This window comes from Sinohyriopsis cumingii, chromosome 15, assembly GCF_028554795.1.
Source record: "Sinohyriopsis cumingii isolate HCF-2022 chromosome 15, ASM2855479v2, whole genome shotgun sequence".
NCBI lineage: Eukaryota > Metazoa > Mollusca > Bivalvia > Unionida > Unionidae > Sinohyriopsis > Sinohyriopsis cumingii.
In genome coordinates, this window is record NC_142975.1 from 88,353,668 (window position 1) to 88,369,844 (window position 16,177).

Genomic DNA, 16,177 nt, shown 5'->3' on the forward strand with positions numbered 1-16,177 from the left:
GTTTGATAGTATTGATTCAAAAAGAAAAAAATAGTGTGGATCATCCAGTTTGCTTATGACATGTTTACAGATGGTGTGATTTTCCATTAAGATGATTGAGAAGATACTAATGCAACAAGTAAAGTAGGATGTATATAACAGAGGTTTTTGTCAACAAAGTCTTCATTCCTATTTAATTTCAGTCTGTGGAATTATTTACTGTTGTCCTTATATGTAGTTTCAGAGAAATCAGTTTGGACTAAAACACTACTGGGTTTATTGTGAATTCATTCAAAGACATTCTGGATTATATCATTGTAATACATCAAGACTGTTGGGACACCAACATATTCAAGACTATTAGTACATCAGCACATTCAAGATTGGAATTCATTCAGAACACTCTACCATTTGGACTTGTAATAGAAGTTTTAGGATTATATGGGATTTAATCCATAATACTGTAAGTTCTTTTTAAATTTTCACTTTTTTTGAATTAAATTTGTTGAATTTTACAACACTTGTTGGTTTTGGATCCTTCTGTTACATAGCTGAAGACCAACAAGTCATAATAATTTATTGAGATGACATGAAGCAAATATGTAGGTTTAAGCTGTTCTTCATACCTTCCACATAAGAAAAATACTGGTGTGGAGTACGGGGTAACCAGTCTACCATCTAATCAGATTGCTTAAGCACTTGGGCTGACTATGATAACATGTTTAAGGCAAGCACTCAAATGACCCAAATAGCTACTGTATCTCAACTGATTTAAGAGTTCTGCAATGTCCAAAATTGCAGTAACAAGTAAAAAAAATTAATTCATGATCAGTTTAGTTATGACTCAATTATATATTTTTTTGTCATCAAGTGGCAGCTGAAAATTCACAGGTTTTCCCTGACTTTTGTTCAATATTTGCAAAATTAATTGGCTTTTCCTCGGTCAGGAACAAACCTATTCTTTCTCTAGACTTTTTCCTTATTTGGGAACTTTGAATATTTTAATAATTTTATTGTTGGAAATTCTATAACATTTAATATTATTTTAAGATTTTCCTTAGTCAAATCAAGCAGATACTCCCCATTTCTTTCATGTCACTGTTCTGATGGTTCAAAACACCATTTAAAATATGGCTATAAGCTGGTCTGTTGTTGTCTTTATATACCATGGTTAAAATTGAATATTTAATGACTATATATATAGGGATTAATTAGAGCTCAAATGTATACATTTCTATTTAAATCTGTTGATCTATCCAAATTTTAAAAAAAAATATATTCATCTAAGAATATAAAGACATTGATGCATTGAATCACAATCAACTGTATCCCTGATGCTTAAGAAAATTCTATTATAAGTCTAACCTCAATTTAATCAAAGTAAAATGTTTAAAAACATTAAAGTTTTCAGACTTGAAGCTGAGGTTTCCGTGTTAAATGTTTTTGGAACTATGTGGCAAAGAACTGTATCAATAACTCCTTATGAAAAGGAACTTAATTATGTGAAGTTTACTTTAAAATAATTTATTCGACCTGGATGTTACAAGTTTTTTTTTCTTCATTTGATGCCTGAAATCCAACTTTGAAACAGAAACTTGACAAAGCAGGGGAAAAGGAATGTGAAGAATTTGTAAACGGTGGTGGGCTACAAAATGTGAAGTACTTGTGAATGGTGGTACAATGTTGTGAAGGTTATTCAGAGTGTTTGAAGATTGCCAATTGCCATCAGATCTTTTATACTGTACTTTTTAAAAAACTACTTTCATACTAAGTTGTCAGAAGAAAAGTTCACAAAAGTTGTGCAAATCTATTAAATTGTAATCTTCAAAGAAACAAATGGGTTGTGAAGAACATGGTGTAGCACCTGTGACTGGTACACTAATTTATTCCCCCCCCCATCTGATTTTGAAATTCTTAAACACTGTGTCCTAATATTAATGCTGCCATATTTATTGGAAAAGTAATACATACATCCCACCATCATCTTGCAGATGAGATAAAAACATTATTCTTTATCAATACTCACAAATCTCATGTTTAATCAAAAACAATTTAAAAGAGCATTTCCAGCAGATTAGCATTCCAAACAACTTTTACATACCTGTTCATGCTCACAAAGCAGCTTAAAGCAGTATTTGGGCTTGTGGACTGTCTCAACATCCCCAGAAACATCATTCTGGCCATCTTCTTTTACCTGAAATGATCAATAGATTGATATAGTCCTTATCACTGGTGCCTTCTATCATTATGGCAAGCATACACAAAAACACTCAAAGAAAATTGTTACAAACAGTTGGTAACTGTTAAAAATTTTTGATAACATGAGACTAAAGTGGACCTGATATCACTCACCTGGGCAACTGACATATGTAAACTTGTGACAGCAAATTCATACATGTATGGAAACTGTGGAGATGTATGGAAACTGTGGAGAGGAAAGGAAAATTTGGAGCACCTAACTACCACATTAAGCCTATAAAAATAATACGGATATTTCTGGTTCACTCCTTTAAGAAAATTGGGTCAACTTTATAAGTTGGAAAAAGAATTATATTTTACTTATTTTTAAACAGCAATTTACCAAATGTAAACCATGGTTGCATGACTTAATTTTATTTCTCTGTGAAAAGAGCTTGTCTCTATTACTTAAAAACATGTTATAAAATAATTAGATATGCACTCTCTATATAGACACTTAAATATTTGTCTGATATAACTTGTTGTAAACTGGAACAGGCCATAATTAGCATGCAAAAGTAGCCATTACTAAATCATGTTTTCTAGTCTATATCCACTAGTACTAACAAATACTGGGCAAGCATCTTAATGAGTATGTTGTCTAATACTTGTATCTATAAATGAAGAAAAGGCAATCTGGTCTCAACATTTAGAATATCAGGAATTAGTTTACTTTTTTAATTATTCTATATTTTTTAATGAGCAAATTTTCAGGGCTGGCATCCCGATAATTGGTGGGTTTCGATATATGGATTAATGACAGAAATCTGGAAGAGGTTCAGGAGAAATGCATATTGGAATATTGTCTTTTCATATTGAAAGATAAAAAAAAAAAAATATGAATTAAAAATAATTTGTTATTAATGGCATTTAATATATGAAATGTCTTAAAATAATGAATATATATGTAATAATATACATGTAATAATATAAAAGCAACAAATATTTCAGACATTTTGTATATGGCAATATCATTTTAAGGTATTTAGTAGCTTTGGTTAGTCTTTGTTGGACAATGGGACAAAAGTGTCTTGCATTTCTGACGCTGCAACACTATACTGTTTTCCAAGCTAATCTTATCCAAAATTAATTTCATTTATTTAGAGAGTTACCTTTAATATTTCTATTTTATATTCTTCTTCAGCTTTAGATTACAGCAGAGGTCTCAAACACATGGCCTGTGGGCTGCATGCGGCCCACCAAGCAGTATCCTGTGGCTTGCAAAATGATTGGCATCACAAGGTCTCATGAGAGATGACAAAGGTGGTGTGGCCCTTGGGCCATCGAAAATACCCTCATGCAGCCCTCAGGGTGCTTTGAGTTTGAGACCCCTGGATTACAGACTATTCAGTTTAACCCCTAAGCTGTATTATTTTGCTAATATAAATAACTTGGCTTTACTGAAATTTATAAATCCTGTGTTCTAAAATTATTTTCAAAAATCAGTTTTAAATTTCTTCTGCAATGGAGAGAACACTGCATAGCCCTAAATCTGTGATTACCAGTAGTCCTTATTATAGGATGCTTCCCATGCTTTAACAGAAAAACTGCAAAATACAGTATGTTTTATTTAAGTTATCATGGAAATTGTATATAGCAATTAATCATTATTTGCACAAATTTGAAAGCCCTTTATGTAAGGATGCTGTCAAATTTTGTAAAACTGTGTTGAGCAGTTTTTAGAAGAAATGTTTTTAAAGGTTTTGCTATATTATCAACAGTGGCCACATCTGATGTCAGATTGGTATCACTGTACAAGTTCAAAGGAATTTGTACCAGGATTTTTATTGTCAAGTTTGATCAAATTCTGTTCTGTGGTGTTGGAGAAGATGTTTAAATGTTTTTCTATTTTTTGCAATGGCAGTCATAAATAATGACACATTAGCATCACCGTATAAATCTGAAAAGGCTTTAAGATGGGATGATGCGTTGTTTTGGGTTTAATGCCATTTTTCAGTACATGACAGGCTATACATGGCAGCAAGCATGTCTGGCAGAGAAAGCCCCAGAAAGACCAATGGTAAGCTTCTGGCAAGCTTTCTCACATATCCATGTTCAAGAACTCCAAGACTTGAACCCAAGTGGACAGGTGTGAGATGTCAGTGATCTCTAAAGGTGAGAGCCTTAGATCACTCAGCCACCCATAAGCCCCAATGATTCATGTCGAGTTCAGTCAAATTCTAGTCAACAGTTTTGCATAACAAGTAGATTGAAGCTTTTTTTAAAAATATTTCCATTTTTAGTAATGGTTGCCATATTTTAAGGTAAATTGGCACCAAAGGTCTTACTGCCAGGATCCTTTCTATTAAATTTTATCACATTCTACTCAGTGTTTTTTTATTTTTTATTTAGAAGAATTACATACAGAAACTTATTATTTGGAGCAATGACTGTGACATTTGATGGCAGATTGGCATTCTTTCTAAATATCTGAAAGCTTTCCAGATGGATGCACTGCCACATTTGGTCAAAATTGGTAGGTTTTTTATGGAATAAATTTAAATAGCATTATCAATAGATGCATGATAGATGATGCATGACATATGCTGGACCCTGCTGTAAGTTCACCTGGGTTTATGGTCATTTGAGCTAAAAACAATGAATTCAATAATTAATATAGGTGTGTCCCTTTCTCTCTGGCTATGGTTTTGAATCAATAACTGAAAAGGCACATGACCAGTCAATTACATGCCTGATTATTTTTACATAAAGCCTTACACCTGTACAGGTATAACCATCCAATCTACAAAGCTTGTTATGAACATACTATCATTCATGCTTAATTCCAAAGCAAAGTCCAAGTCACTGTATAAGCTATTCTGTAATACAACACAGGTGAGTCAAAAAGGAACCATCAAACATATTTAACTGATTTGGCCCCAATCCCCTCTGTAGGCATGATGAGGCTGTACCCTATTTCTGGGCTCTGCATCATCAAGATCATTTAAGATACACCAATGTGGGTGGTATTACAAAAATGCAGACAGATATAGCTCTAAAATGTTACCAAATAATCTGGAAGTTCTAGTTGTACTACAAAATACAGAGGAAAAACCTCATTTTTTGGACCCATTTTTTTTCCCACCCAAAATTCGCTCTTGGTCGGAATGCAATTTTGTGTCTGGATTTTAGACCTTTTGGCCTCAGATCTAAGGCAGACTGGTCTTAACTGCACACAGACAGGTGATTCTTTGCAAAAACTAGGATAAGGTGGCCATTTGGAATAAATTGCGGTCTTTATAGGTGGCGCTCTACAGTTTCGTATTTTCCATAGGGTTAGGATTTTTAAGAAAAAGAATTTCCCCGGCTTTCCTCACTGGTTATACTGGCTATTTAAAAAAGACCTTGTATATCTTAGGTATAATTAAAAGAACCTTTAATTCCCTTTATTTTGGTGTATGATTGATGGGTGTACTATGGGTTATAGAGTATACAGCTTGGCCTTACTTCAAATGTGCACCTTTCAAAAAAGTGCTAGCTCTACTTGGTCATTTTCACTTCCTGAACTTAAGAGGTAAACTGTATAAAAAAGAGCTGATAACTTTTTTTACATTTTATATATTTGGCAATTCATTCATTGCACTTTCAGAAGCTGGTATTGTCTAGTCTGGCAAAATTCATTTTCCCTATTTTAATAGCTGCTTTGTATAGTGTACTTTAGACTAATTCAGGCTGATTTTTTAAACACAAGAGAGCAGTCATTTTAGTTAGCAGTGTGCTTAAATCATGTACAATTTCCAAAAGTACAATATCCAAAGAAATATCATCCACATTACATTACTGTAGCATATAGGTATACCAACATTCTCTCCATTGTGCATGTTTTAAATGCAAACTACTTCACCATACATATGTCACTCTCTCTAAAGTACAGTGGAACCCCGCTATAACGCGCCCCGCCATAACGCGAATTTGGATATAACGCGGTCGTAGCATGGCTCCCGAAATTTCGTATATTCATTCACACATGGAGAAAAAAAATTTGAAGAAAAGTAAAAAAAAACAAAACAAGAAATTAACTTCATTTTGGGCATGAGATTAGTTGTGACTTTTAAAATAATATGATCGTGGCATGGTTCCTGAAATTTGAAATTCATTTACGTGTATTTTTATCGGACCGTGAAAATATTTGTTTAACGTACGAGAAATAGTGTGTAAAACGTTTATTATAATTTGGTGGAAGAATTCGCATATGACTTTTAATAATAAACGATCGGAACTTAACAATTTATCCAGGTTCTTTAAGTGATTTTGGAGAAGTGATCGTGTATGAATTCTAAAATAATACGATATATATAACGTACGAGAAATAGTGTATACAACGCTTGGCTTCTGAAATTTATCAATTTGAACAGGTTGTGGTGAAGCTCCGTATTCTACTCTAGAAGAGAAAACTGGTTTCATTAGGTTTTTGAATTGTTAAGCCGAAGTAAACATTATTGGAAGTGTTACTTATTACGGATCCATGAGTAAAGCCAGTAAATCGTCTTTGTGATTGTCTTCCATGAATTCTGTATACAGTCGTTGCTCAAACAATAGCCGACATGGGCTTCTTATTTAACTGCAATCACAGCCAAGCAGCAGACAAAGCTGTGGTTGATACAAGAGTCGCACAATTTAATAAACATCAAAGGACGAAAGCCGCCAACATGTATGCTGTGCTTGGCGGTGTGATCAAACAACAAACAGTTGAAAGTAAATAATATCCAATACAGACACCATATGTAGACCCGGGAATAGCTGCATGCAATGACCGTACGATATCAGACGGCAAGTAAATGGTTTCAATATTTTGTTCATCCTATATTTTACACGACGAATTCAGACTATTACAAAATTATTGAATATTTTAAATCTGTATGAATTTCAATGAAATTACATCCATTATGGATGAACTGCATGCCACGACGGCACGGTAGCATACGGTGTTGATACACTTTTCATGATATAGCGATAGTCTGGTATTATCGGTCAATCTGTATTATCGTTCAAACAAATAAAAATTAGTAAATGTTTTTAATGCACAGTAATAACCTATAAATGTATTAGCCATCGATTATTTTGAATATATCTTAATTAATGCATTCCAGTTAATATTCATCTGATGATAAGCCGACTTTTGATCATTGTACATGTATACACGTATATGTTCTCGGAAAAAAAGTTAAATATTGTAAAACCCCGCATTAACGCGACCCCGCTTTTAACGCGATCCGATTTTATGGACCCCGATCATCGCGTTAACGCGGGGTTCCACTGTACATATTAATTGGTGAGCGCCCCCATATGAACATGATGGGTCCATTAAGCAAAAAAAAAAAAAACTTTTACCCTTCTGCTCATGTGCAAGCAAAATAACCAATGGAAAATGATGTTTCTAACACAACCAGGCATTATTCTCATGGAAAATCTGTTGAAAGCCAATGTATTATGATGTATTCAGAAATAGCCTCCCAAATGTCTTTCCTACGCACATTTCAGGCGAAAACAACAAAAACCTCTGGGGCCGAATGAGTTAAAGGTGCAAATTTACAATAATTTTTGAGACATTAGTTGATGAAAAGGTAAAACTTTGTAGTACTGTGTTTCTCTGACCACATTAACATTAGGAATAACCTCCACTACATCCTGAATCTTTCCCTCCTGAAATGAAAAAAAAATCTTTTTTGACTACATACATGTAGATGAAGGGAAGCTACTTTCACAAATTACCTCCTATCAGCTACACAAACCATAAACAATATGTTCATATTTGTTGGGGAGTGTGGTAGAGATTTAGAGTCATGTGACTGCATAAGTATTCTTGAAGAAACGTAACTGACTACAAAATTTACTTTCTCCATCACTCCCTGATCACACTGACATTATGAGAATAGAAGGAAATGCAAGAGCATCCTAATCTTTACCATTGTCACCCCTTTGGGCTGAATAACTGGCCATCAGAAAATAGATTAACTTAATCCTAAATTGACATCAAGAACAACTGCAAAGGTATAACTCAGTATTCTGCTGGTAATCCCCTGTGGTTCCAAACATAGGTATTGCCTTCCCAACAATGTTTTCCAGGTGAATCAAGTGAAATCTATAAATCTTGTTCCCAGACCAAAGGTAATGTTATCATGAATGAGGCCTGGTGGATATCTGGTCAGCCACATCATTATGACATCATATCATGCAGATTAAAGCTGGCCAAAGTGGACCGAGCATGTCAGCCAAATGACTGCACAATGTTTTTAAATGAAACATTATGCTCAGATATGAAACTTGTCAAAATTGCTTGAATTTCATGAGCTGTGACCTTCAGAAATTTCAGAGTATGCCATGAGAAGAACCAACTTAAGCCACGATGACATGGTTTGAAGGGTTATGTCTTGTTTTCCTGAAGAGCCTTTGACTGTGGCTACTGACATGTGCCTCAGATAGCATCCGAGTATGTGAACCAGGTCCTGCTGCCTTGCCTCTCTTGACAGATCGATCAAAGAGAGAAATCGTTTTGAAGATGAAACCAGGTTGCATCATCATTACAACTTGGAAAGGTCAAAACTGGACAAAAGGTCTGAAAGAGCCTTGTTTTGACCAATATTGTTTCTTCCATGTTATCCGAACATTTTTGAAATCATGGAGTGAGACTCTTTAATTGTGATAGGACCTAACATTCTCTAAAGAGGAAGAAGTAAGCTATTAGCTAAATGAGGAATCAAAGCTTGGAAAAGAATGATATCATTGCCTGTGCACCAAGTGGTGATAACACACAACTTCCCCTGGTACACTTTTCAAAAAGTATAATGCTTTCTAGCTGCTGGGATCCTTTCCACCATCGATGTGCTTAACTCTTTTTTCAGAGAAGTTTCCACTCACATGAGCCAGGCATAAAGGAGAAGCCTGCACAAACATGGATAGATTACCAGTGACCTACACTGATTTATGAACATGGGATCAGAGGTGCACTCAAAACTAGCTTGCCATTCTGTCCCCTCAATTTCAGAGCAATCTTTGTGATCAGCACCATGGGGGAAGGGATAAGCACAGGTCCAGATGTCCTCACAGCTGAATGACAGACCAGAGATGATCTAGACTACAGGGCCTGGGAATGGAAAGATGAAGGTGAGCTGTTTGTGGTTCCATCTTGTAGCAAAATGATCTATCATCATGTGATATCACAAAGTGTAAACCTGATCAAACACAGATGGATTGAGAGAATACTCCATATTAAGCTGCTGGTCTCTCCTTGATAATAAATTAGCTTGGATATTCTCTCTGCCCAGAATGTGTCAAACTTCTACAGTGATAAAGTAATGGTTGCACCTGCAAAGGAACTCCTATATCATTATACAATGCAAGGAGTGATTTTGTCTTGTCCTGCTTCAGGAGGTGATTCATCACTACTGAGATTATCTGACATAATCAGGGTTATCTTTTCATGTATCTGTTCTTTCCAAGCATCAAAAAAGTGGCCATCTTTTCCAGGTTTTTAATATAAAGTACATTCTCAAATTCCATCCACTCCCTTCTGCCTGTTGTAAAAAGGGGCTGCAAGTGCCGCCCCCCACCCCCGCCGATAAACTTGTGTCCATAAACATTTTCTAGTAGGGACATGTGGGGAGGGTCAGGGGTATTTACTGCTTCTAACCACTCCCCTGTTTTGCCACTGAAGCAGGAAATGGCAAGTTTGAATTATATCATAATCTGATTATCTAATGAACCCAAGATTGTGTGCCATTGTGACAGGAGAGCTGTTGCACTGAAGAGGCTGAGGAGATGAAGAAACTCTCTTGCTGAAAAAAAAAGCAGTTTTGGTGGATATCAACTCTGACACATAGATGATTCAATCAATCCATCTGGGAGGATGCCAAACAAGGCTGATTGAGTTAGAAACTCCATACAAAATGAATTAAGTGCTGAGAGAGCATGAGATCCAACTTGTCCCTGTTTACTATCCATCCTAAACTGCAAAGGAAAAAGAGTAGGTGATTTATATCCTGATCTAAACCAAACAAGTGTTTCTGCAGAATGTTGCCAAGGTATATGCCAGGATAATAAGCTGAAATGGAAAATCATGCAGACTTATGTCTTGGTGAAGGCCCAATGGCTGATGTTCAAGCCAATTGGAAGGGCACAAAACTAATACAGGGACCAAAGTAGCTTTAGTAAAAGTACTTTCAAGAAATATAGAAACAGGTATCAGTCAGATCAAGGGCGATCACATATAATCATTGCATTGTACAGATAGCCACACCAACCTTGCTGTCTCCATTTTGAACTCTGAAGCAGCAATAAACTAAATGAGCTAGTTCAGGTCTATTACTGTCTTCAGTTTCCTACTGGCTTCTGAGACCAGAAAGAATCTGGTAAAAAGACTATGGAGTCTAGTTTCTGAACTATTTCCACATCCTCCTTTATGAGCAAAAGCTCTATTTTCTTTTGTAAAATGTCTATCCTTACTGGATCACTAGGGGCATCAGTTATTTGTATGGTGTGAAAGACAAATTATATGTCACATTGGGACTGCTGGCTGGCTGGCCAGTTGAAAAACTGTACCCAGCCAGCATGGAGGTGGGGGGATCAGATGGCAGTAGAAAAGTCCAGCAATATTAATCTTAAATTGACATACCTAGATAGCCAGCCAGATGGTTGGATGGACAGGTTGGCAGCTGAGACAGCTGGTATGGGACATCAAGTATAGAGGCCAGTAAAATCAGATTGATACCCCACGCACTCGGTCTTACTGCCACTAAATCTGACCAAGGGCACTTGGGGGCACTTAAGCTCAGTGGACATTCAAGAATGGGGGAAATAATTCCACAGGCAGAAAGGCAGGATGATAACCTTGAAAAAAACTTTCTCATTAACTATTGTATAAAATGGTGCATGTAAAATTCCAAAATTTATTTGGTTGGGTCCATCATAGCAATTTCCATGCCAACTGAAGTGATCATAGCCACTGGCACTATACATGGAATCTTCGGGGTGTGTGTGTGTGTAAGCAATCACCATATCCCCCTAGATGCTCATCAGTTTTGGATGGATACTGAGAACGTCTGCAAACAAAGAGCTGAATCGCATTCTCCTTCCTTGCAATGAAGCTGTTTTCTCAAGACTCTTGACTGTAGACCATATACTACAGACATAATAAGGAACTGTAGAAGTGCACCTTGTACATGCAAGAGATGTGTCATTTGTGTCTTCAGTGACCTTGAACCTTCTGCATTTCTTGTATTTGGACTGAGAAAACAAAACCAAAATGCAAGAAATTTACATGAATTAGTTGCAGCTTGCTAATGAGAAACAACTATGAATTAATAAATTGCAGTGTCAGCAATTAATTCCATAAATATATAAAATAAATATGGCTGATATCCATGACTTGCTGTTAAAGAACAGGGCAAGTATGAATATATCTATCGCAAACAATGAAAATAAAGTTAACATAAAGTGTAACAATAATAAAAGTGTAAAATGCAAATATGTAAATCTGGACAGCAATAAAAGTTCACAAAATATCCATGGACTTTTGTAGGTTCTATTAAATGCTGTTTGCCATTCAAGCAAAACTGGTAAACAGCTGGTATACAGGTGGCCCACATAGCAGGGGGAAGATAATTTGAAAGGGTTCCTTCCCTTTCTATATGCATATACTGGCAGACAGAAAAGATGATTTTCATCTTTTCAGGAAGGCTGGATTCAGGTGGTAATGGAGTTTATTCCTAATGTAATTTTGACTGGGAATGTATTCCGTGGAAGAAAAAAAAAATGTTCATGTTGTTGACCAATCTGTATTTCTTCATTCTTTACTCTTTGATTTGTTCCTTCAGCATCTGCATTTTTTGTTAGATCTCCTTCATTAGAAGGTTCCTCCGTTTTCACCAGATCTACACAAATGAGTTGAGGGTAGAGTATAGCGTCAATTTCTTCAGTGTAAACTGATACATGTCGCAGGAATTTTCTTTGAACCAATTCTAGCACTTCCTGAAATGGAAACATTCATTCATCACAGTAACTGTTATTGTGAAATAAAACTATATATTGACTGGGAGTAAACAAGGAAATTTGGTAAGTGTCCCTATTTGCTTCTGTAGCAAATATACAAAAAAGAAACATTTCAAACATATTTTCATCTACTTAAACAATGAATACCTTAAGATTTGCTCAACTTAAAAAAATATGGCAATTATTTCATCATAAAGCTAGAAAAATGGAAAGGTATAAGGCTCGCAGATTTTAAGTGGGAAAGACAATTAAAAAAAGACCTCTTCATTTCGAAACAATAAGCAAACAGTTTCTTATTCTCTGACGAAGCCTTCTTGATGTATTCAAACAATGGTTTGCCAATACTGGTAATATTTTCTACTAGACTTCTTGATGAATATTACCTGTAGCTGTCATTACATTCTTATAAGACTGAAAATATGGTTTAGCAGCAATGAAAATAATAACCCATTAAATAAGACAAATATAAAGGAGCGGAACTGAAGAAAAAAGATATAGTAAATCAATCAGTTTTCCTCAGCATAGAACTTTCAGAAATACAGTGAGACAAAGTTTAAAAAAAAAGATATAAAAAAATTCTTTATCCATCTCAATCAGGGAACAGTTATTACTTATTGATAATACACAAATACAGGAATCATAAATATACAGACTAAATTTAATGAATCTAAAAATATTTATGATTTAAAATATTTATGCATATAAAAAATCCTAAACTGCAAGATAACATTAACTTTCTCAGTCTGTGTCTCACCTGGAATGCAATCAGTCTTTGATTATCGGTAGATTTATTTCCATTGTTGTGGGAATCATTACCCCTGGACGGGCATTTTTGTACCAGTTTTAACAGATCTTGGTGACCCTTATCATTTTGTGTCTGGAAATTTACCTTTTGACACTCGTAGCCAACAGCCAGCATCCCAATCTATAATAAGCAATTTCATGAGTTGTTGAAAGTATGATATATATATATATGTGTGTGTGTGTGTTCTCTTATTTGAATTATGCCCTCTATTTCCCAGTTTTCATATTTGCATTTAACATTGGATTTTAACAATACTTTATTTTTAAGTTGAAAATTTTCTGAGTTGTATGTATATTATAAACACATTTGGTATGTGCACAAATACTAACATTTTCATATGCAGTGTATTTTGGCCATGACTATAAAAGAGAACAGAAGCTATACATTATAATGAATTTTAACTGAGTAACTAGATTACAGTATTGTAATTGCAAGTTAGTACAAATGATTAATCAACTACCATTAATCAATAATTTGATAGTTTTACTTTCTGAAAGTTCACTATATGGCACAGGAAAAGATTTCTAAACTTGTTTGAAAGAACACCTGTACCAAGTTCGAGAGCAAATGCACGTGTCTTCAGATCACACCATTTGTTGTAATTTCTTTATTGTCAATAAAGCATTACCATAACTTTCATAGACAACATATTCAAGCATTAAAGTCAGCATATGAATGAACTAAACCATCTTCCAACCAAACCAACATAGACAACATATGAGTACATGTATATTTAGAAAGAGGGGTTTTCAAAATGTAACCACTCACTTTATAGCGTCATTACTATAGTCTATTGATAGTATTGCAAATGTAATATTTTATTATTTGTCTACGTACTTGTAGTACCGTTAGGCATTGGATAAATAGTATTTGCTTTGCTGCTTTTTTTGTGGTATTTTCACAGAAATGAGTTAAGTCAGAAAACAATTTTCACCTAACCCTGTAAGTTAGTGCTTCTCGTGAATTCCACAAGATAAGTTTCTGATTTTTAAACGAAATCTGCAATAACATAATATTTAGACTTTGCTTTCTATGAATTTTATCCTTTCCTGAATATATCTGCTCAGTGGTTTATGAAACAGACAATCTAATAAAGTGGTACTTCCCAGACACAGCAATGTCTGCCATTATTTTCCCATACAGGTTCACTTATGGTTTCAAACTGATTTTATGAGGAAAATAAAGAACAAATAGCAGTTAAAATATTCAGATCACCAATTCTATCTTAAAACACAAACTGCTATTTATGTACTATTGTTTGAATTTCAAAACACAAGTCTGTATGTGTCATGTGTATTTGATTTAATTTAACTGTTTGATGTTTTAATTTTGTTTATTTTGTTCCATTATGTTTTTTTTTATAGAATTAAGTTCAGTTCTGTTTGAACTGATTTAAAAAAAATTTCATTGGCAAACACCTAATAATGTAAGTACTGAATCTAGTTTCTGGTTTCTGACCTTGATTTAGAACCAGTGGCAGTTTTGGGCAAACAACTTTTTTAAAAAGAAATTTGTTGTTCTTTCTCACAGTAAGAATTAGTAAGTTAAGTCAAGGCCATACCTGGATTACGTGATATTTATCATGGAACAAACTTCCATTTCTAGAAGGCTGACCCCCATCCAGGAATCTGTTTTGCGTCTTAGTTAGACTTATTACTGATGTATTGAGAAAGAATTGTCAGTCGTGCCTTAACACTTAAAAAGTCAGGTTGTTTTATGTTGTGTCCAGTTTGGGCTAATTATTTTTCTTAAAATTATTGAATTTCAAGTGATTGTTTTCCCTGGAAATACTAGTGCTCTAAATTAATTCTTGGACAAGGACATTTATCAAAATTTATACAGAATTCAAAAACTGAAATAATATTTTCTGTGATTCAACAAGAGACTATTCACACTGCAGCACTTTGCAAGTTATAACAGACGTCATCATCTTCCATTTTGGATTTCATTGGGATTTGAACTCAGTTTTATTCAGAACATTTTATTACTAGGACTTGTATTTTTTAATTCCTGGATTATTTTTGGATTTGATTTGCAGAACCATAGTAAGTTCTTTTTTCTCATTTTCCACTTGATATTCTAGGGAAATAAATTATTTGTTAAATTTTAAAAAGCTTGTTGTCTTCACTCTTTTTTGTTACTTTTTGTAAGAGCCTAAACTCGTAACAATATGTTTTTATCATCAAAGGATAACTTGTAAAAATTGGGCACTGATAGCTTGTAGCCAACTTAATTGGGAAAGGGTTAATTGCTAATAAGCTATCAAAACACATGCCTGTGAATGTGTAAGAGTTTGTTTGTCAGAGCAGTTGATATCAACACCAGCTATTTGTTGGCTTGATTCCTACATTTCAATTGAGCTACACCACAACATGGAACTAACAAAAGCAATAAGGAATATCAATTGTTGAAAGATCTCACAACCATGAAACAAGGGAAATCTACCAAGGGAACATCTCTAAACTTCAGTCAATGTACCTCTAGAAAATCACAGGGAAGTCGTTTTTGCTTTCCTAATGAAAGATCCATGGGAGAGACAACAACATCATTAGTATATGGACTGTTAGAACACTGAGGGTTATGGGAAAGTTGAAAGAACTCCTGAGTTTGATAGGTACAACTGGAACATTATTGGTCTCTCTGAAGTGTGCTAGAAAACTTTGGCAAAATAACAGATGAAGGACATAAGCTCTACTTCAGCAGAAGAGGGGAAAAACACAATCATGGAGTTGGATTTCTTGTCCACAAGGGCATTGGGAACAGAATTATAGGTTGCTGCCCAATCTCAAGCAGGATTATTATCATCTGCCTGAATGTGACTCCCTTCAACATCATAATTAAACATGCCTATGCACCCACATCTAACTATGATGACAATGAACTGGAGAATTTCTGACAAATGCAAGATGTCACTGACAACTCACCCAAGAAGGACATTATGTTTGTTCAAGGAGACTGGAATGCAAAGGTGGGAGCTGGCTCAATGACAAACTGGCAAAGCACTGTGGACCCTTCTGCAATGCAGAAACAAATAAAAGAGGACTCAGGCTCTTGTAGTTAGCCACCTACAATGATCTTGTGCTAGCCAACACATCTGGCCCAGACAAAGCATCTAGAAGATGGATCTGGCACAGTCCAGATGGACAAAATCACACCCAGATTTACACC

The 16,177-nt window shown here is 34.9% G+C and overlaps 1 protein-coding gene across 1 annotated transcript in view; it reads right to left on the minus strand.

Moving 5' to 3' along the window:
• LOC149782265 (uncharacterized) overlaps positions 1–16,177 on the minus strand; it is a 231,580-nt gene that overhangs the window by 30,854 nt on the left and 184,549 nt on the right. The window contains exons 20-22 of the mRNA XM_089935106.1: positions 12,959–13,129; positions 12,010–12,183; positions 2,081–2,173 (exon numbers count right to left, since the gene is read on the minus strand). Of these exons, the coding sequence (XP_089791232.1) occupies positions 2,081–2,173; positions 12,010–12,183; positions 12,959–13,129 (438 nt within the window). The remainder of the gene's footprint in view (positions 1–2,080; positions 2,174–12,009; positions 12,184–12,958; positions 13,130–16,177) is intronic.